This window comes from Leptosomus discolor, chromosome 2 (genome assembly GCF_034619465.1).
Source record: "Leptosomus discolor isolate bLepDis1 chromosome 2, bLepDis1.hap2, whole genome shotgun sequence".
Taxonomy (NCBI): Eukaryota; Metazoa; Chordata; class Aves; order Leptosomiformes; family Leptosomidae; genus Leptosomus; species Leptosomus discolor.
This window is the reverse complement of record NC_141392.1, coordinates 124,338,359-124,358,619: the sequence shown is the minus strand read 5'-3', so window position 1 is coordinate 124,358,619 and position 20,261 is coordinate 124,338,359. Positions and strand designations below refer to the sequence as shown.

Here is a 20,261-nt window from a genome sequence, read left to right as displayed (position 1 = left end):
CAGCAAGGAGCAGATGAGGACCTCACAGAGCTTTTCAGACCAACTGCTCTCTACAAAAGGGCAGTTTTTCAAGGCCATTTATTATAAGCAGAACATTGAGGCACAAGGAAGCTAAGTGCGGGAATTACATTTGTTAAGTGTAGGTCCTTCCTGTTGGCTGGAGCCACTTGATTGTTATCCGTACAATGGAATCATTTTTTTGTGTGGTGTTGATTCTTATCAGTTTCTGTTTTAAGAATGATTAGTGCTTGAGTCATGTTTACCCTCACTCTCAGCAGTACTTTGTGTTTGAAGGTGCTCCTGAAGGCGAACGGTATAAACTGGTTTGCTCCTGAAGGCAAACCAACCTTTTCCTTTGGCCTGGATTTCACATTTAAGCGTATCTTTTTGAAATGTCACCTATCTTTCCTGAAGTCTGTTGTACTTTACAGTGTTTTGCAGATTATAGTCTTTCCATCTTGCCTAATTTCTGCCCATAAACAGAGCTTAAACTGTTCACAGTGGGTAAGAGGGGAGATAAAACACCTTCAGCTTTTGCTTTTTCGTCCTCCTCCATGCAGAAGGGTAAATGACTAACACTTTATTTATTCCTGAAGTCTTGCTAGCAGTGTTCTGCCATTGACTACCACAGAACATAGTTACCGTGATCTTAGAGGACTTTCCCCTTTTATCTTCTGCATGAAGCTTCTCATTTTTAATTTTTTTTTTTTTTTTTTTTTTAATACTGAAAAGCCTTTCTGGCATTTTAACTGATAAATGAACCTGCTCTTGAACCTCCATATGAATTCCTTCTTGGAGGCAGAAGAACTTTCCACCTGTACGCTGATCATCAAACAGTTTTGTGCCCAAGCGTACAAATCCTGCCGAACTCACCATTTTGCCATACCCTCTTCAATGGCTGTTTAATCAAAAGGTTCTCTGTGGCAAAAGACGCTGGTTGCCGGACTTTCCTCTCACACAGAGGGACCATCAACAGCTGCACTCATCCTGCTCACGGAGCTGAGCAACAGGTCACCCAATCCCCCAGAGAAGTTTCTTCACCGTATCTTGAACCTGTCCTGCCCAGACAGGCTTTGCGACAGCCCGATACGGAGGATGCTGTGCCGTTAGAAATACTGTTTTCGGTGGCATCGGCAAAGCGGCCACCGCGGCTCCCCTTGCCTCAGGCCTTCGTACCGACGCGCATCCTGAATCTCCGCCCGCGGGGCCTCGGCCAGCGCCATCGCCATGCCGTCATACCGCGGCGTGGCCGGTGGCCGCTGCCCTCACGCCTCTGGGGGACCTCGTGTATTGGTGCCTCCCCGGTGTCCCCACCGAGGCGAGGGAGGCTCCGTCCTCTGCGCCCCGCCGGGCCTAGGCCGGCGGGATGGCCGCCCCCTTCGCCGGAAGCGACGCGCATCACAAGGCATGACATCACGCCTGCAGGGAGCTGCTCTCACGTCACATCCGCACACCCCCTCCCCCCCCCCTTACTCCCCAATCTCCTCCCCGGCAGGCGGTGACGTCAGGCTTCAGCCCCGCCTCCCTCCATCGCTCCTGGAGCCTCTGGGGCGCGGCGCCGGGCGGCACCGGGAGCCGGCGGCGGGGAGCGGAGGAGGCGGCGGCGGGAGCGCGGCGGGAGCTCGGCGGGGTCCGCGGGTGAGCGCGGGGCCGTGGGACCGGGCCGGGCCTGAATGAATGAGGTGGGGGAAGGAGGGGGCGGGGGGGGGGCGCTGCCCGCAACGGCCGCTCGCCTGAGGGGCGGCGGGCGCCGCTTCCCGCTCTGCCTCGCCTCATCGCCGGGGGCGGGGACCGGGCCCTGCCCGGGGAGGGAGCCGGCTGTCCCCCATCCCCATCCCCGCCAGCCTTCCCGGGAGCCACGGCGTGAGGTGCCGTTGGGGGCCGGGGATGGGAGCGGCGCGTTGCTCTTCAAGCCCTTTCTGGGCCCTTTTTGGCGCCGCACCGAGGAGCTGACGTGGGATGGCGGGTTTCCTCCGGGGGCGTCACTCGCACCAGCCTTATCGGTGGAGGCCCGTCGTGAAGCCGATCTTTCCTTATCGGCTTCTACAGCTGTTCGGTAGCTGATATAATCTGACTTTTCTATTTTTATTTTTTTGGGGGGGGGTGGGGGGTGGGTTTGCTGAGGTCAGGTTTGTAGCCGGTCCCTTGGCGTTGCAGGCTGACGTCGTTCCTTGGCAGCCTTGGCGAGGGGCACGGCGTCGTGCGTCACCGCTGTAAAGCGAGCCGCCGAGGCCGCCCGTGTGCCTGTGTGTCAAGGTTATTTGAACTGAGGTTGGCCAAGAGAGAGCAGCCCAAGCCCGGCCACCCCTCTGCCCTGCCCAGGCACAGCCACCACGTCAGGGGACAGAGGGAGGGACGCAGGGACCCCTTAACCCCAGTTTGGGGCTCTCTGAACCGGAGCAGATGCCGGCAGGGGACGTGTAGTGGCTTTGGTCTGTTCCGTTATCCAGGCTGCATTGATTGTTGAGGGTATCCCCTAGTTGTTGCAGCCTGAGCGCTCCAAAATGCCGAGATCCGATGGACTGTGCAGTCGGCAGCATTTGGGCACCAGGGAGTAAGGCTTTCCCGTGGGACAGGCAGGGTGGCGTGCGTTTCATCTTCGGGGTGCCCAGGGCGGGCAGTATCTTTCCACTCGAGCTCTTCTCGGTACAATTAGAAAAAATAGTGGAGCTTTCCAGTGCATAAGCCTGTCTTCAGGTCTGAACCAGAAACTGTGTGGTTTTGGAGACAGACATGAGTTGAGATCGATAGCTTTTGAGTTCAGCGTGTTGGTGGCAACCATATGCCCAAGGATGTTGGTCGTTTTCAAAGTACTAGTGGTGGGCAACCGGCAAGATCCCCTGCCCTAAAGAGGATCTTAACTTTCTTTGAAAGAAGCAAGTTTTGGACCTCTCTGGTTAGCTCTGTGGAGGAGCACCCCACAGCAGCTGTGCAGCCCCCAGAAATGCTTTGGGAGATTTGGGGTTTGATTCTGACGTTTCTCTCCTCCTTCTTTCTCCTTTTCTTTGAAGCTGACTGTCATGGGATTTTTCCAGACCAAACCCACGAGTTTCTTATCTTTCTCATCACCGTAACGCTCTATTAATAACTAATACATAAGAAACTACTGGCTTCTAGAAATACATTTTTGTCTTTTACGTGAGCAGCAGGTGCTTGCTGCTTATGTAACACTCTGGACATCTTGCAAGGGGACAGCAGTTGGCAGGTATCTTGCTAAATGCCATTTTATGAACCTGTTTCTTCCCCCCCCTCTTTTCCCTCTCCCCGTGCTTTAATCTTCTTACAAAACTCAGAAACTTCCTGCTATCCAAGGGAGATTATTGCTTTACCTTTGTACGTGTGTTTGCTTTATACGAATCCATTGCGCTGCAACCCATTAGTTGAAAACCCGTCCTTCAGAGATGACCCTGGGCTGTAGGGTTCTGTTAGTTAAAGGAGCGGGTTGCATAGCTTCCGAGTCCTCTGCCTATCGCAGAGTTACAGGCATTTCCAAATCACAAGTGATATCCCTGGCTGCTGCTGCTCTCACCCGCATACTTTTTTTTTTTTTTTTTTTTTTTTTTTTTAAGGTGTAGGACAACTCCTACTTTCTGCCAGCTTTTGATTGGCTTTCAAAAGAGGCAGTGTCCTATAAATTGCCATCTCCACTCTGCTTCTGCCCTGTCACCAGCTGAGGGATAGGTGAGTACAGAGGAGGAAAAATTCCGGCGTGTATTGCTTAATCTTTGACATTAGCGTTGGTTGTTAGTTTAAATTAGTAGGGTGGGGGAAATAACTTTCCTATTTCAGGGTAAAACTTCCTCATTTTACTTGATCTAGAAAACAAAAGAGCCAGTTTCTAAAATCAGTTTGGGTCGGTGAGTAACACCGGTGACTGAAAAACTAGTCAGAAGCTGATATGGGGGGGGAGGATTGAAAATATACGTATAATTTTTTTTCTCTCTGGTTCCTAACGATACGGAAGTATTCCTCTTTGGGATATAAGACAAGGAAACCTATCTAAAAAAGTAAGGGGTTTTGTTTTTTTTTTTTTTTACATCAGTTAAATAAGTACTTTTTGTGTTCAGAGCTGTTAATTACTCCTTGGAGTTATTTAAAATAGGAAATGCTGATCGAGCAGAATGGGCTTTTCTGAAGTCCAAGTTGCTTTTGTGAGTTAATCACTCTGTTGGAGCTACCTTTATCGCATGGTTGGTTTGGGGAAGTGTTTTCAAGACGTATGATTAATTTCTTTATATATCTGTGCATTTGTTGCCAACTTTAGAATTTAACAGCTAGTTACACCGTGGGGTTTTTTCCCCTCTTTGCATCTGAAATAGAAATAACTGCATGTCATAGGTGGGGGTTTTGCATGCAGCTGTGCTGTGTGGTTGAGCCAGGGGTTTTTTCGGTGTCTGGTATAAATTGTGGTTATTTTGAGTCAGCCTAGACTTGCAAGTAAATTCTCAGCTTAAGCCTGTGTGGTTTCACTCCAGGTGCGTTTGAAGAAGCCAGTCCAGTAGGTGGGAAACCCATTTGATCCTAGCGTGGCATTTTTAGTAGCAACTAACTTTAGTTTGTACTTTTCCAGAGCTCAAAATGCTTTTTCAGGTACTTTAAGGGGAAATTTTCTGCAACGGAGACCAATGAGTCTCTCTTAGTGGTATAAGAGTTGTTTATTATCCCATTCTGAAGCCAGAAGGGGTTATCATGGCTCTTTAAATGGCTAACACTGCCCTTTAACACTCTGGTTTCCCAGGGAGAAACGTGTCTTGTGAGATTGTATTGTCTGGATATGTCTGCCTGCTGCCTTCTTCCCCTGCACACCTATTTTTGCACCTATTGCCTAATTTCAAATAAGCTTGACAGGGACCGAGTCTCAAAACCGACAAGAACATGTCTGTGTTGTGGAGACAGGCTTGCAGGGGAGGGAAGTGAAATTAGTGCCTTGGCTGAGCGTCAGAGAATGGTTGTGGCTGGAGGGAGCCTGCGGAGGTCACCTGGTCCAACCCCCTGCTCAAGCGGGGCTGCCCAGAACCAGTTGCCCAGGACCGTGTCCAGATGCCTATTGAATATCTCCAAGGATGGAGACTCCATCACATCTGGGCAACCCGTGCTGGTGCTCGGTCACTCTCACAGTAAAAAAGTGTTTCCTGATGTTCAGAGGGAACCTCCTGTGTTTCAGCGTGTGCCCATGCCCTCTGGTCCAGGCACCACCGAAAAGAGCCCGGCTCAGTCCTCTTTGCACCCTCCCTCCAGGTATTTATGTACATTGATGAGATCCCCCTGAGCCTTCTCTTCTCCAGGCTGAACAGCCCCAGCTCTCATAGCCCTTCTTCATGGGAGAGATGTTCCAATCACTTCATCATCATGGTGGCCCATCAGCAATATAAGCTGAATGGTACTAATCAATAGGAGAAAGATGTCATAACCTCTTAGATAACAATTAGTGACCTCCGAGATTGAGTCCTCAGGAAATGGGGCTGCTTCGTCTTCCGTGCTCAAGGCAGAGCTTGTTTGCTCTAGTTTTGTAGGTGGAGTTAGGGGTAGGTGTGTGGGGTTGGTATGTAAGAAGGAATCACGAGACTTGGGCGAAGCCTAGAGAAGATGGAGCGCTTGCTTCTGTAGCAGTGCGGCAGGAGAGATGGAGCTTCGGTAGATCAAGGCTGTCATGGGGGAGACTGAGCCCTCTGATGGGTTGGTGGCCGTGAGGTGCAGCAGAGGCTTGGCCAGTTTGTAAGGGTAGGAATTGGCCATGCTTCCCAAGGCAAGGAAACAAGTGAGCAAACAAGTCTAAGGGGGGGATGATGCACCTCAGAATAAGTCTTTGATCAATTTAAATATGCAAAAGTGGTTTTTAATAAGGCACTTTGGGGGGGGGTGTTGTATTAAGCATGTGCGAGGTAATTTAGCAAGTCTTCTGTATTTAGCACTCCCTAAAGTATCAGAAAATTCTCAGCCTTGTGCTTTGCCCTAAGTGAAAGGAACACCCATGTTAATGACTTGTTTGCTTTTCTGCGTGTACTTGAATTGGTAATGCTGGCATTCATCTGCAGCAATTAGCTGCTGTAATTTCTTGTGGCCTTCCTTCTCCCTGACTCTCCTTTACATGATATATGCCACGAGAACATACATGAGAAAGGACTCGACGGGGTAATCTCAAACAAGCTGGTTTGAAATATATTTTCATCAGGGCATTTACTTACTCTAGTACGTTGGGAAAGAGTTAAAAGTTGTTGGAAGGGGGATAAGGAAGAATTTAAGTGATTGTGCCTTAAGAATTGTATTTGAATGAAGTAAACTGGAACCTCAGAAAAGACCAGGTGTGGATGCATGTGTGATTTGTTTGGGGTACATTCTTCTCCGTTTCCTTCCCCGAAATGAAAGTTTTGGAGAGAAAGAAAACAGAACTTGTGTGTAGCTCGGGGTAACTTAGGGATGTTTTTTTGCAGTGTGTTATTATGAGTGAATCGTGTCTTGTCTTTTGTGAAATAATTAGGACATTTTCACGAGTTCTGGGTAAATACTGCTTCTCCTTTGTTTGCTTCCTGGGTACTGTCCATCACGCCTATTAAGTTTGAGCAAATCTCTTTGAAGAGTTTTACTGCTGCCTCCGTCGGCTTAGCTGAATCTTGCTGATGCAATACTAAGAAGGTTTGCTTCATGGCAGTCTACAAAACTAGCTGAATCTTGCTGATGCAATACTGAGAAGGTTTGCTTCATGGCAATCTGCAAAACTTTCGCTCAAAAGTACCTACAGTAGAGCTGTGTAATCGTAGCAGCTGAACTCGTTGGATTCTGTATTTGTTGGCTTTTGTGCTTGGGATCATTTTAGTGACTGTTTTAAACAGGCCTAAACTTGAACTGTGTTCTCATCATTCGTTTGACTGGACTCTGTGCTGGGGCTGTGGATATTTCCACTCTGGTGAACACATTGCCTCTATTTATGTTACTTCACAGGCTGCTTCTAGTAGATGTGGCTCTCAGCTAGGGCTTGAATTGCATCAAACTTCTCTGAAAACCTTCGGAGTTTTCTGAGGGGGTGTTTAAAATATTTAATAGGGTTGAGTCATTTGCGACTAATCTTTTCTCTCGTTCTCACAGCATATTCGAAGAAGGAAGATGCCGATTGTCAAAAACTTGAGCAGAGCTGTCAGCCAGCTGCTCCAGAGCTCGGGTTGTGGATGTGGGATTTCCATCGTGCCCGTTCGATGCATTGGAGTCTCGCCTCGCCAGGTTGCCTCCGATGCTAGCTTTCACTCGGTTTCTTTTGCCGAGTCTGATCATCCTCGGGTGCTAATCACAGGTCAGCCTTCCTGTCATAACTGTATTCCCGCTCCAGCTTCTCAGTCGAGTCCCTCGCTCCCCTTCTCCCTTCCAGAAGACTGGAAGCAAAAACACTCAAAAATATTCTGGAATTGTGATGATCTTTCCCATATGGGGATAAGATCAGAGTCCCGTGTGAACTTCCCTACTATTTTTATTCCCGAAATCTACCAGTTCATTGGGTTTTCCTTGAGAACAATGTAGAACCTCTCTGACTTGCTGCAAAAACCAGTACTCGTTTCTGATGTGATACGTGTAATAATGGAACTCTGTATTTTGATGTCGCTTTTTCCTCTGATTTTTGTCTGTTGTGCGTTGTCTTTTAGGTGGTCTTGGCCAGCTTGGAGTGGGACTCGCTAAGCTTCTGAGGTATGTCATGGTCCTCTGACTTGCTGTTAGCCAGGAATTCAGGCTTTAGACATCACTTCTAGAAGCAATAATTTTCTGGAAAGCTGTTTATAGAAGAATCCTAGTGACAACTGCAGATTCTTTTTTGCTTCTTAGTTTTGTAAATAACTTTACATTTTCGCCACCTTTTTATTTTTCACTCCTGTGCTTGGTTTAGGTTCTCTGACGTACTTTCTGTGTGTACATTGGTCACGATTCCCAAAATAACATAATTTTGTCCAAGGGACTAGCCGCTGAGTTCAGTTCGCTTCCAGTTAAATGGAAGTATTCAGAATCTGAATCCCCAGAGGGTGGTCAGGTTTCCCTTTCTCTTTTTTCGGTCTGGCCAAATAAGGCTGGATTTGAGCGCTCAATAGATTTTTATGTGGGTACTACAGGAGAGAAAAAAGTTCTAACATCCACTTGAAAAAATACGTAGTCCCAACTGTTGGGCTTTGCAACTGCTGACTTCTATCTCTCTGAGAATTGCAGTGAAAGGACTTCAGGAATAAGGTGCCCTATTTAGTGAAATACAAATGAAAATAAAGATTAAGCTACGAGATCTTGAAGTTTTTATGATTTGATGAAAGATGAACTGATGCAGCAAAAGGAGTAAATCGAAAATACATTTCTTCTGGCTCTTTCTGTTCCCCCACCTCACATACACAGTTAACCTTATTTTTTCCATGGTATCTTTTCAAGAGATGAAAAATGCTCTTGAGAGCCCTCCCTGGTCCATGTCGTTGTCCTTATCCGCGCCTGCCCAGCTCCAGGGTATCTGTCATTTGCACGGAGACAGGGTTGATTGCAGCGGATTTGGACTATGACCAAAACTGAGCAAACTCACTGCGTTGAACACCGTGTGGCCATTTGAATGTTTTCTGCCGTTTCTGTGATCTATTTAAAAATCATCCAGTAGTGGGAGGCTGGAATGTACTGCAGTGCCATCAGACTTGCTCTCTGCGACAGCCGTGTGTTGATTAGAAAAGCACAAGGCAGAGATTCCTCGGTTGTATTTACTTGGTTGATATAAAAGTAGCTGCAGTCACAGCAAGCCCAGTGGCTTCTTGTAGTCTGCAGGGGGCAGTAGGTTATCTCTGAGTAAAATTCTCAGAAAGAAGAGGGTAGGAAGGTCTGTCTTAACGTATTTTTATTTTTAAAAAGCTTTCTCTATCTTTATGCAGTCTGACTGCTACTAGTAGTAGTTTATTAGTTTTCTAAGATGCTATATTGACATTTAAAGGATCGCTGGGGTTTTTTTGTTAGTGCAATGACTGATTTCATTGTGGAAATTATTGTTCTTTTGATACTGCTCCTGCAAAACAAAGTAGCAGTGTGTCAACTTAGGAATTATCGTGAAGAGTGTGGACTCACAATACCATGTGGGTATTTTTACACAGGAAACGCTTTGGAAAGAACAACGTGATCTTGTCTGACATTAGAAAGCCTGCGGATAATGTCTTCTATAGTGGTAAGTGACTGGGGAAGCGTCTGGAAAAAAATCTTGACTTTCCCTCTGATGTTGATAGTCTAATTACCAAAGTCTAAATGATAAGTGGATTAAACTGAACAAGTTGCTGTTCAAAACTCCTGGATAATGCCCTCCTGCTTTATAATCTCACCAAGCCATTGATTTCTTCTGTCTAGTATTCCCTTTTCCTAAGCATTTTTCTTTGCATTTTTCCACTGTTGCTTTGCCACTTTGTTGACCGGAATAACTGCTTGAGTCAAGTTGAGCTTGGCTGTTGTGCTCCTGCAGTGAAAAGGGATGTGTTTATTCTTTTGGAGAGAACAAGTTGGAAATGAGATTGGCGCTTTGTTTTTCCACGTTCAGGCGATTTTTATAAGGTGGCTGTTGAGTAGGATTTTTGGATTCTTTTATTTTCATTAGAAATGTGCCTAAGTTTTTCTTTATTATTGCTGTAATGATGTATTTAGACATTTGAATAGCGTACGCTAGATGTTCCCCGTTTTCACGCTGTTGAGTGAATAAAACGGGAGTTCCTGCATCAGTCTGTTGTTGAGGTGAAGGTAGCAGTTTCCCTTCATTTCTACTGCTTATGACTAATTTATTCACACCGCCGTTAGGTGTGCGTTCTGCTGTGCAGTCAAATCCTGACCAGAGGTATGGTCAAGAAGCAGCAATTTGAGTTCCGTGTAGAACTTCTCTTCACATCTGTTCTTCTTGGCATTCAATTTCCTACTTGTTCCATTTCTTCTAGGTCCTTTTATCTACGCGGATATCTTGGACTACAAGAATTTACGGGAGATAGTGGTGAATAATCGGATAACGTGGCTGTTCCACTATAGCGCTTTGCTCAGTGCTGTTGGAGAAGCCAACGTCCCTTTGGCCAGAGCTGTAAATATTACAGGTATGTGACAAGGGTCTCAAGTTCATGACTCCTGCAGAGGCTTCAGAAGGTGCAGTGTACGTTCTGATAAATCCTGTTGTTTGTTCTAGGTTTACACAATGTTCTGGATATTGCAGCTGAGCATAATCTGAGACTCTTTGTTCCAAGCACTATTGGAGCCTTTGGGCCCACCTCACCTCGAGATCCAACTCCTGATCTCTGCATTCAGAGACCGAGGACAATCTATGGAGTCTCCAAGGTTCACGCCGAGCTCATGGGAGAAGTGAGAATTTTTCATTTTCTTTATTTCATGAAAATTTGGGGGGAATTTCATTGCTTTTGTAATATTCCTCACTGCAGCGGGTTTTTTCCCCCCTTCCTTCAGGCTTTAGTACTCAATAGTAGTCTGAGGCAGCTCTTGAGGACAAATATCTTTTGAGTGTTGTTGGAAAAAGTACGAAGAATTGGAAGCTGGCAAACATCTAACTTTCAATATCATTTCTTTCTCTGGTTCTTGTGACTTTGGCCTCACTGCCTCACCTGCCAATATGAATGGCGTTGTGTAAATGACAGCGTACAAACCCCGTGAGAGCATGCTAGGCAATGATGGCTTTTGCTGCCCCTCCCCAGAAGACTCTAAAGGCAAAGCCGTGGGAGTCTGTACACGCACACCTTCTCTGTTGGCTTTGTAGTTTTTTAGAAACATAACATTGCTGAAGCTGCTATTTTTACATTTGATTTCCTCACCCTTCAAATTTGCGGAGGACAGTGGCAGGTCTGAAGACTGTATCAACCTGAAATGTCTCACAAACGTAGGAGTTTTCAATTTCTGAACGCTAGACCCTACGTTAGAACCCCGTCCATGTCCAGAATCCACATCTACTGATGCGGGTGTAAACTGGAAGAGGGCAAGCAGGGAGACAAGCTACCTGGAGACTGTTCAGTAGATCCTTTTCTTTCACCCCTGTCATGGGATGACTGCAGAATGAAGGTTCATCCTGTGGCAGCTTTCTCCTGTCAGACTGATGAGCTGTGTGGCCTAGTGTGGATGTGTAAAGCTGTGTTTCTGTCCTCCCTCCCTAGTACTACCATTACCGGTACGGCCTAGACTTCCGCTGCCTGAGGTATCCGGGAATTATATCTGCTGACTCTCAGCCTGGCGGCGGAACGACTGGTGAGTGCCTGGTGCCTAGTTCTCAGTGTTGCAGGCAAGAACAGCAAAGCCATAAGCCAATACAGCTATTTTTCATGAGTTTTGTAGAAATATCATCTATGGCAGCATGGAACATCGGTGTAGAGATGCCATTTCAGCAGTATTACAGCAACGCTTTTGTCCGCTCCAGCCTAGGGCATAATTTTGTAGTCTTTGCCTTTAAACAGTACCTGAGAGATTTTGCATTAATTACACTCACTGAGACCATTTCCTTTAAGAATATTTTCAACTCTGCTGTCTTGCTGCAATGTGCAGATGCTAAATAGCGTCAGGATGGTTCGGAATGACTTACACTCCTGCTGTATGACGTAAATGATAAACAGTGCTGCTGCACGATTTTACACAGGAGACTTAGGGGATGGTCTGAGGGTTGTTGACTGTCAGGAAGCAAACAACAGAGTGATGAGTACACCCATCCATTGTTCTTTTCCACAGATTATGCTGTCCAGATTTTCCATGATGCCATAAAGACCGGCAAATTTCAGTGCAACCTGAAGCCAGACACTCGGCTCCCGATGATGTATATTGATGACTGTCTGAAAGCGACTCTCGAGGTCATGGAGGCTCCTGCAGAGGCCCTGAGCATGAGGACATACAACATCAGTGCCATGAGCTTCACTCCTGAAGAGCTGGCGCAAGAGGTGCAGAAGCATGTTCCTGAGCTCCAAGTGACCTATGACGTTGATGGAGTCAGGCAGGCCATAGGTTAGTATCGGCCTCCTTGGCAGCGGGTAAGAAAAAAACGTTGGATTGCTGTATGTTAAGGGCAAAACAGAGTTTCTTTTCTTTTTGGGTGCTTGCAGATTGCTCCTATACAGTTCGAGTCTTATAGTTTTGAAATTCAGCTTTGGTAGTTCAAATGGCCAGTGATGATACGTCTTGAAGTTTAAAGAAATGTTTTCTTAGACCTCATGCTCCCTGTTTCCTCTTTCTTTTCACTGCAGCTGACAGCTGGCCAATGAACTTTGATGACAGGAACGCCCGAAGGGATTGGGGTTGGAAACACGATTATGATCTCCCTGAGTTGGTGACTACGATGTTTAGCTTCCTTGGGTCTGACTCCAGGATTGCTCAAGCTAACTGAAATACTTGTAAGATGTTTCCAGATTTCCACAGAGGACCAGGAAGAAATGGCTAAATTAGTTTATAATTTTCTGAGTCTTAGAGCATGTCAATTATTAATTTTCGTACGTAGCTATAGAGTTGGGCAGAAGCATACTGTAGCTGGAATGTACTGTTAGATAAACAACATCGTTTGGTACTGTCTTCAAGCACAGCACCGATGACAAACACAGAATTCTTGGAACTTTCACGCTTAAGCAGCTAGAAAACAAAACAAAACAAAACAAAAAACCCCACACTTACTCCTGGCTGATGACTCTCCAATCATTCCTGCTGCCTGCCTCTTCTTTGGCAAACAACGTGGGGCAATATTGTCAAACCTGGTGTTTCGGGCGTGTCCCGCAAAGTTAACGATAGGTTTCTCATTTTCCTGGTGGAGAATGTCGGATCACAGTAAGATACGATCCTCTCTGCTCTCTGCTTACAAAAGCGAGAGCAGAAGAGCTACTTCAGGTTTCCAAATTGCAGGGGTCGTTGCAATTCTAGTTTGAAATCAAACTTTGGTCGATAGTTCCTATTTATATACATATATATATATAGTGCTGTATAAACATACACTTTTCTATACGTAGGGCATACAAAGTAGCATTATTCTTATAATGCTTATAAATGTGAAGGGGAATAGGACTCGTATTTTCATTATGCTTTAAAAAACAGGGTTTGCAAGGCAAGCTTTGTCCCGTTCTTTGAAAGTGCAGCTGCCTTCGGTTTAACCTCGGAGCTAGATCTGAAATCCGAAGAGCCGTTACGTGTACGTGAATCTGGGGCGTATTTCACGAAGACAATGCCCAGGTATGGGTTTCTTGTTCATTAGCACTATTTTTGGTTGTCCCAGTTGTTTGCCGTGCTAGCACGACGACACACTGCCCGGAGCAAGTTTTAAAGGTGGGCTGATGATGGAGCCTTACGGTAGAGTCAAGTCAGCCTTTGAAATCTGTTCGTGTTCACTATGTTTTCTGCGTGCACTGTTATTTGTGTAGATGCTATTTATGTGTCACTGTCAGGCGCTTTTATTCGTTAGAGAGGGATCCAGAAGCCGAAACCAGCTACTAGCCGCAGTTAAGGGCTGTTCTGCTCGTTGAGTTTCATGCGCAGGAGATTCTGGGATGAACAAGGGAGTCTTAGTAGATGCACGCAAGGAAGGTAGGTCTGTTCAAAAGTTACGTAGGAAGCTTTGAGAAATGGCAAACTGGAGAGATGGGAAAGCCATTTTGGGTAAAATACAGGTTTCCGTGGATGTGGATCTGAGCTGGTGGCTACTATAGCTATGGCATGCCTTGAGATACAGCATCTGGGAGCTTAGGATTTTATAATTTTTTTCGAAGAAAAAATATCTTTCACTTTCAAGATGACTGGAAACTCCCCGTGTGAAGCTCTCCGTCTTTTGCCTGGTATACTCCAATAGCACGTGTGGGTAAACACGTTCAAGTACTTTTTGGTTTTGCCTACAACTTGTTTGCTGTGTTTTCTGTGACGATGCGTTGGTAGCTGCGAGTCTGTTGCGCTCGCTGGGACCCTGCGGCGTTGCCTCAGGAAGCGGACAACTGACGTGACCAGATTTCTGTCTCTTGGTGAAGGAGGGAATGCTGCAGGGAATCTGTTTTCTCATGAAAAGTAACCTTCAAATGAAGATTCTGTGGTGAAACCCCAGTTATTTTAAACATTTGTTAAACTTTTACCGCTTGGTTTTGTATGTATCTTACTGTTTCATCTGTTGGCAAAGTATGTGTTTCCCAGGTATTTAAGCCCAAAAACCTCTAAGGTTGTGGCCTGTTATTGAAACTTTTTTTTTTTTTATATCGTTTACGTTTCTGAAAAGACAAGTTTTTAAACTTTGGCCGCTGTTGTAACTATCGCATTGTTCAAATGTAGTATTTGGCCCAACGGGCCAGCAGAGTTGGCCTTCCATTCATACCCTACAAGGAAAGACTGGCTCAGGTTTTGTCCTCTGCCCTGCCAAAACGGGATTATCTCCTAGTAAACTGTTACACTGAGCCTTCAGGTGAAGGGCTTTAATACGAGCTGAAGTGTCTTGTCCATTCCAGTCTCTCGTAATTCAGACCCTGGGGACTCCTCGATGCCTCTGTTCCACAATTGGTGTAAATTAAAGAGTTGTTGATGGGTCTCACTCCGTTTCTTTACTTCACTCAAAGTCATGGGGTCCACTCCCCTCACCCGTGTGCAGAGCTTCAGTTAATGCTAACAAGGGTGAAGAGCAGGAATGTTCTTCCTTCTGGAACGCGCTGTCCTTGGTTGCAGCGTTGCACAAAAGCTTTGGATAAGGTTTTGCAGCGAAGGCGAAATTCAAACCTATGGCATTTTGAACAAAAGTTTCTGGTTTTTGTTTTTCGTTTTCTGCCAAAAGTTGCTGACTTCGTTTACGAGCAGCCATTTAAGAAACTTCTGTTTTGCAAAATCTGAAATAAACCGTATTTTAACAAAGAGTTGTTGAGAGGTAACAAGGACGTGATAGTCAGGAGGGTGATTAGAGATGTCTACGTGGTCCGAGTCCTGTTTGAAATTCTGGTTTTCAACCTGTGACCAATGACACGTGTATTTTTTTTTTTCCCCCATCTTCCCCATTAACTTCTGTTGTAACTATGTTACGGTATTTCCTGTATTAAACCGATTTGATGTGGTACAAAATGTCTTAACTTTTGAATTTGAGGTTTGACTTCTGGGCAGAGACTTGTCTCATGACATTTTGAGCGCTGTCACTGTTAAATTACCTATTCAGGAAAAAAAAAAAAAAAAAAGTTGTTAAGAATATTTTTTCAAATATTGTGAGTGGTGGATGATGCCTACTTTAATAAAACCCTATGCAGATGTATCCTTGTTTTGTCATCCTTGCTCAGAGCGTGTCAGAGCGATGATGAAGGATGCCAGTTAGTGCTCGAGCCTTTTCTTCAGCCGCAGAAGCGATGCGTGGTTTGAGCACAGGGGAGGATGCGCCTCCCCCAGCCTGCGCAGTGACTCCCAAACGGGTGTGTTCAACTCTATTCCAGTTGCTCTGCGTAGCAGACGGTTGCACACGGGCGAGTGCAGTGTCGTTGCCCTTTAATCTTCAGCGAGCCGCCAGGCAGGTGTACGGGCTTGTGCTTGCGACCGGCAGCTGCCCCAAAAGTGCTGGATTTCAAATATTTCTCTGTTGCTTCGAGATTTCTCGGCCTTCTCCCGTTGAGAAGCCAGCCGACCTGCCTTCAGCCGCGTTGCTGTCTCTCTTTGCATCCCTGCAGCTTTGGAACGGCAAGAGCAACGGTGTTCTGAGGGAGGAGCTTTAAAAAACACCCGCCAAGGGTGGAAGACTGTAGGGTCCTGGTTTCCGCTTCTGCGCGGGTCTTGGCTCCGGCTGTTGCACACCCAGTAACGTTGGTTGGCGGGAGAAGTGTGGGCAGACGTGAGTGAGAACGGGCGCGCTCCTCATGACTTCGTGTGGTCCCGCCCTGCCTCCCCAACGGATGAATAAACACTCCCTTTGGGTTAAACAAGGCCTTTCCCTCCTCCTCCACCTCAACTTTCTAATGATGGGAACTTCTTGTGGAGGAAGGATTCCACTCGGCCACGATTTAATGACTAACGCAACCATTACGTTTCTCGCAGGACAGGTGAGGGTGTTGCAGCACGGCGCTCTTTGCGGCTGCTTCTCTTTGATAATTAATTTGACTCTTGTTCCCACATGCCCAGCCTCGCTTCCATAAGCGCTATAGGTGACAGTGCTTCATCCAAAGCCGCTGGGGAGAGGATCACCGTTCCCTTTCAGGCCCTGCAAAAACAACTATTCCACTCTTCCCATTTTCTCTCTACCCTGTTCTTCAGAGGTTTAAGAATATTCGACTCCGTAATCACGTCCATGCAGCAAAACCAAAAGCCTCCTGACCTTTTTCCTTTTAATTCCCAGATTTACTTCTCGCTGGCTTACCTTGGAGTCGGCGATTGGCTTCGGCGTCCTCGCTTTGCTGTTCCCGTGGGAGAGGGAACGCACGGAGCTGAAGCAATGCTGACACCGTGGTTATCGGTAGGCGTACACTGAGGAGCTTTAAAAGAGGGAGCTCGGCGCCTTCCCGAGGCGGGAGTGCTGATGGAGCGCGCTCGTTCAGCTTCCCCTGGGTTGTGAAGTCGGTACTGAACGACGGTGCCTCTGTGGCAATGCGCTATTAATACCCGAACGGCTGAATTTGAAACGGGGCCCGGGGAAAGGGTCTTTCTGTCGTGCTGGAAATCGCCACCCAAGCCTGGGGTAGAAATGCAAACCCTGCCTGGGTCTGGGTCCTGCTGCAAGGATTAATTCTTAAGATGTTAAACTTAATTCCTTTGTTTAAGCCCATGCAGCTGCTTTCTGCTCTTGGCTGCTTAAGACATCAGAGGGAGGTTCAGAAGAGGAGGAACCTTCTTCCCTCAGTGAAACAGCATGAGGGCTGCGGGCGATTAACCTCTGTGCTTTTGGAAAACCCCTCCATCTGCTCCTCAGGACGGAGTCAGGTTCTAACGTGCCATTTGTCGGGAGCTCTGCTTTCCTCCAGGGAAGAGAATTCAGGCTAGGAGAGGTGGAGGGAGGAGAGCACCAGGGTTAGCCGCAGGGCAGGAGCATGGCTCGGGGCCCTCCTCATGACACCCCGTGTTTTGGGCAGGGTTGGGGGCTGTCCTGACACCCTCGAGGCAGGTTGTTTCTATTTTAGGCGAACACTAGCTGGTATTGCAAAACCTTTGCCCTTCTCCTGGAGGCTTGGGCCAGACAAGTGCTCTTCAGGCTATTTTCAGCTGCATACCATAATCGTACGTGCTCCTAAATTCGCCGTGGGTCTGGGTGCCTGCGGCGTGCTGGGGCCGGGGGGGGGGGTGCACGGAGGGGGTGGGCTCCTATATACCCGCTGGGTAGCAATGTCACAAGAACCGTTGCTGTCCTTCCTGGGTGCTTCCTTTATATCACACAGAGGTGGCTGCGATGACTCCCACCTCTTCAAGCCAGGGCCAGCTTTTGGAATAAAACCAGGGGTGGATGCCTCCATCCCTGGGAGTAGGTCAGGGATTAGCCCAGCACTAGAATCCTAGGCCATTTTGATGCATTGACCCTGTTTTGGAGGGCAAACAAATCCAATATGTGGCTACGGCAACACTTTGCCAGCCAGAGAGGGCCCAGGCTCTGCTCAGGTTAATCACACAGTCCCCCGTGTGGGTGTCTCAGTGTCTGGCACGGGGAAGCAATAAGCAGGAGGAAGGGGATGTGGCAGAGCAGTGTGGATTAGGATGTGTCCCTCCTTGGGACCCCACACCAACAGGCTGGGCCATCTCCAGCCTACCCTTTCCACCAAGGTCCTGTGACTTGGTCATTCAGCCACACTTGGGAAGAAGCATGAGGAGGCCTTTGAATATCTTCCCATCATCAAATCATGCGTCCCCTGGCCCTCTTAAGTCCCGCAGATGCATCCTCCACCTTGCTGCTGGTCGCTGAGCATGTCCCTGCCTTCGTTCCTGGTCCTGTGGTCTTCCTCAGCGTCCTCCTTGACCAAGGGAAAGGGCTGGGACCGTGCTTCTGGTAGGATAAACGCATCCCCGGGAGTTTTCCTCCCACAGTGAGGTCACAGCATGTTGCTGGATGGGTGGGATGACCTTTAGACCAATCCTCAATAGAGGAGTTTCTTGGCAGGGGATGTCAGAGTGCAGCTCCAAGGACACCAGCGAGCCAATCATTTTTTGGCAGGAAAAGAGCATTGCTGCAAGGATGATCTCTCCTTACCCACCCGTGTGGTGCAATTAGGACCTTAATCTCTCCAGCCTCTCTGTGATGTCAGGGTAAAGACCTGTCATCAGCAGAGCTGTTGCGAAAGCAACATGTCAGAGGAGGGAAAGCAAAGCCCAGAGTTCGTCCACTGACCATCCACTTTCCCTTCAACTGATGCTGCCGGTTCTTTGCCTCTGCAGCCCAAGATTCGTGAGATTTGGTGCATTTTTTTAGAGACCTGCCTCCTGGAGTGTTGTGATTCTGAGGCACTCTCATATGAGGTTTGGAAACAATCCCTACCTTTCTAATCCTTATAATTCTAAGGAAAAACAAAAACCTCTGAAAATTAATATCAACTGTAGGAGCTCAAAAATCTGTAATTAATTTTAAAAAGTGCAAGGTTTTAATATTTGTTACGGTTTGAGGCTGGGCCGGCTACTAACAAATGACAGACGCTCTCTATTAACCCCTCTCCCCTCCCAAGAGGGAAAAGGAGAGAGAGACTTTACAGTTTGGAAAAGAAAACTAAAACAGCTTTAATGAAACAATAACAATAAAAGAAAAGATAATAATAAGAATAAGGAAATAATGAAATCTCTACAATACGTACAAATAGATACAAACCCAATCCTGAACCCAACTGCCCCCACCCCGATGACGATACGTCCCCACCAGGCTGCAGGGCTGGCACTGGGGCAGTCCCAGGCTGGACTGGGCAGCAGACAGGGACGGGAGGCAGGAGCTGGACTCAGGCACTGGATTCAGGGACGCACGGGTCGGGATGGGCGACAGAAGGACAGACAGAGCCCTCCTCAGGTGTCGCCATCGAAGGAGAGAGCTTGACCCTGGTGCCCCCTCAGCTTTGCACTGACCGTGCCGTCCGTGGGGTGGAACACTCGGTGGGTCAGGTTTGGGTCCCCTGGCCGGTTCGCTCCTCCCTGCAGGGGCGGCCTTTTTCGGGCTGGGGACCCTTTTCCCTCCCGCAGCCCAACACGGGCACAAGACTCAGCAGTGACCTTGGTCGCTGTAAGAACCAGTCCCAGCCAGGGCCTCTCTGCAGCCCATCCCTCGGGGCTGGCTGTGACCCTCAGGGGTTGGCACTGCTGGGAGCAGCCGCTGGCTGGGGAAACGTGCTGCTGGCTCAGACAGTGCCGTTAGAGGAGACTGGACTGAAAAGTTAAAGCACTAAAACAGAATTAGTTCTGATTTAGCCCAAACCAGGACAATATTTTATTTCTATTTTATTTATATTCATTGTTTATATTTTTATTATCTTCCCTAATTTAGTGGACTCGTGGTTTTTCACCATACGGCCACAGCAGTGTTCATACATTCCTTTGGTAAATACAGGAATTAGACTGTTATTGCTCAGCTATGGCTTGCCATCATTTCCTAAATTGTGATAAACTGCTAAAATGACATTTTCTATAGAGTGTCTCATAGAAAGCTCGTCACAGAGTGTGTTTAGTTTCACAGAAACCCCACCCAAGGATGCTGTCCCATGGTTTATCTGAGCTCCAGCCCTAGGGGTACTTGGTTTGGTGTGGATTTGTGCCTTGCAGCTGATTGATGTGTCTAACAATGAAAAAAAAAAAAATGTTCCTTTTGCAAATAGACACCTCCTCCTTCTGCCCGAGTCCAGCCCCCTCAGGGCCAGACACACACGTTCCTCCACGCTCTTCCCTGTCGTGCTTGCCTTTGGGAGATGCAAAGGGAGGGAAAGTCAATCAATGAGCAATTTCCCTTTCTTCATATTACTCCTCTTTTATGTCATCTCTCGTCCTTCCACATCTCCTTGGTTTTTTCCGTGGCCATGTGTGGGTTAAGCAGGTTTGAAGTTGTGCCAAGGTCTAATAGGTGTCACAGCTGGCCCTGTTGAAGCCAAACGTGCTTTGGAAACTGGAACTTACCCCAATTCCTCCTACAATCTCTTCCCCGCTTGAAGGTGATATGAAACCTAACATACATAACAAAAAAAACCCCAATCAGGTAACAGCCATCTTTACCAGCACGGAGGGCGCGAGGGGAAGGAGTCAGCGAGGTGCAGATCCTGCTCATCCAAGCCCAGGACAGGTGACCTTCTGGTTTCCCCACCAGACCACGTAGCAGCCTCCCTGGGGGAGCTGCTACTGCTCGAGTGTGCTGATGGGGACCAGAGTGATTA

General features: G+C 47.4%; 1 protein-coding gene across 1 annotated transcript; it reads left to right on the top strand.

Moving 5' to 3' along the window:
• The first annotated feature begins 1,603 nt into the window (after positions 1-1,603).
• LOC104351689 (L-threonine 3-dehydrogenase, mitochondrial) lies at positions 1,604-15,208 on the top strand. Its single transcript, XM_086461688.1, has 9 exons — positions 1,604-1,638; positions 7,084-7,285; positions 7,632-7,674; positions 9,093-9,163; positions 9,915-10,064; positions 10,154-10,326; positions 11,127-11,217; positions 11,692-11,961; positions 12,201-15,208. The coding sequence occupies exons 2-9, from the start codon at positions 7,102-7,104 to the stop codon at positions 12,338-12,340; spliced, it is 1,122 nt and encodes a 373-aa protein (XP_086317814.1). The 5' UTR covers positions 1,604-1,638; positions 7,084-7,101; the 3' UTR covers positions 12,341-15,208.
• The last annotated feature ends 5,053 nt before the right edge of the window (positions 15,209-20,261 follow it).

What these genes read in the sequence shown, in the direction of transcription:
- LOC104351689 (XM_086461688.1), top strand. Translation starts at nt 7,102, where the DNA reads ATGCCGATTGTCAAAAACTTGAGCAGAGCTGTCAGCCAGCTGCTCCAG. An exon ending in GGATAATGTCTTCTATAGTG is followed by an intron (nt 9,164 to 9,914) that starts GTAAGTGACTGG and finishes CATTTCTTCTAG; the next exon opens with GTCCTTTTATCTACGCGGAT. An exon ending in ACGCCGAGCTCATGGGAGAA is followed by an intron (nt 10,327 to 11,126) that starts GTGAGAATTTTT and finishes CTCCCTCCCTAG; the next exon opens with TACTACCATTACCGGTACGG.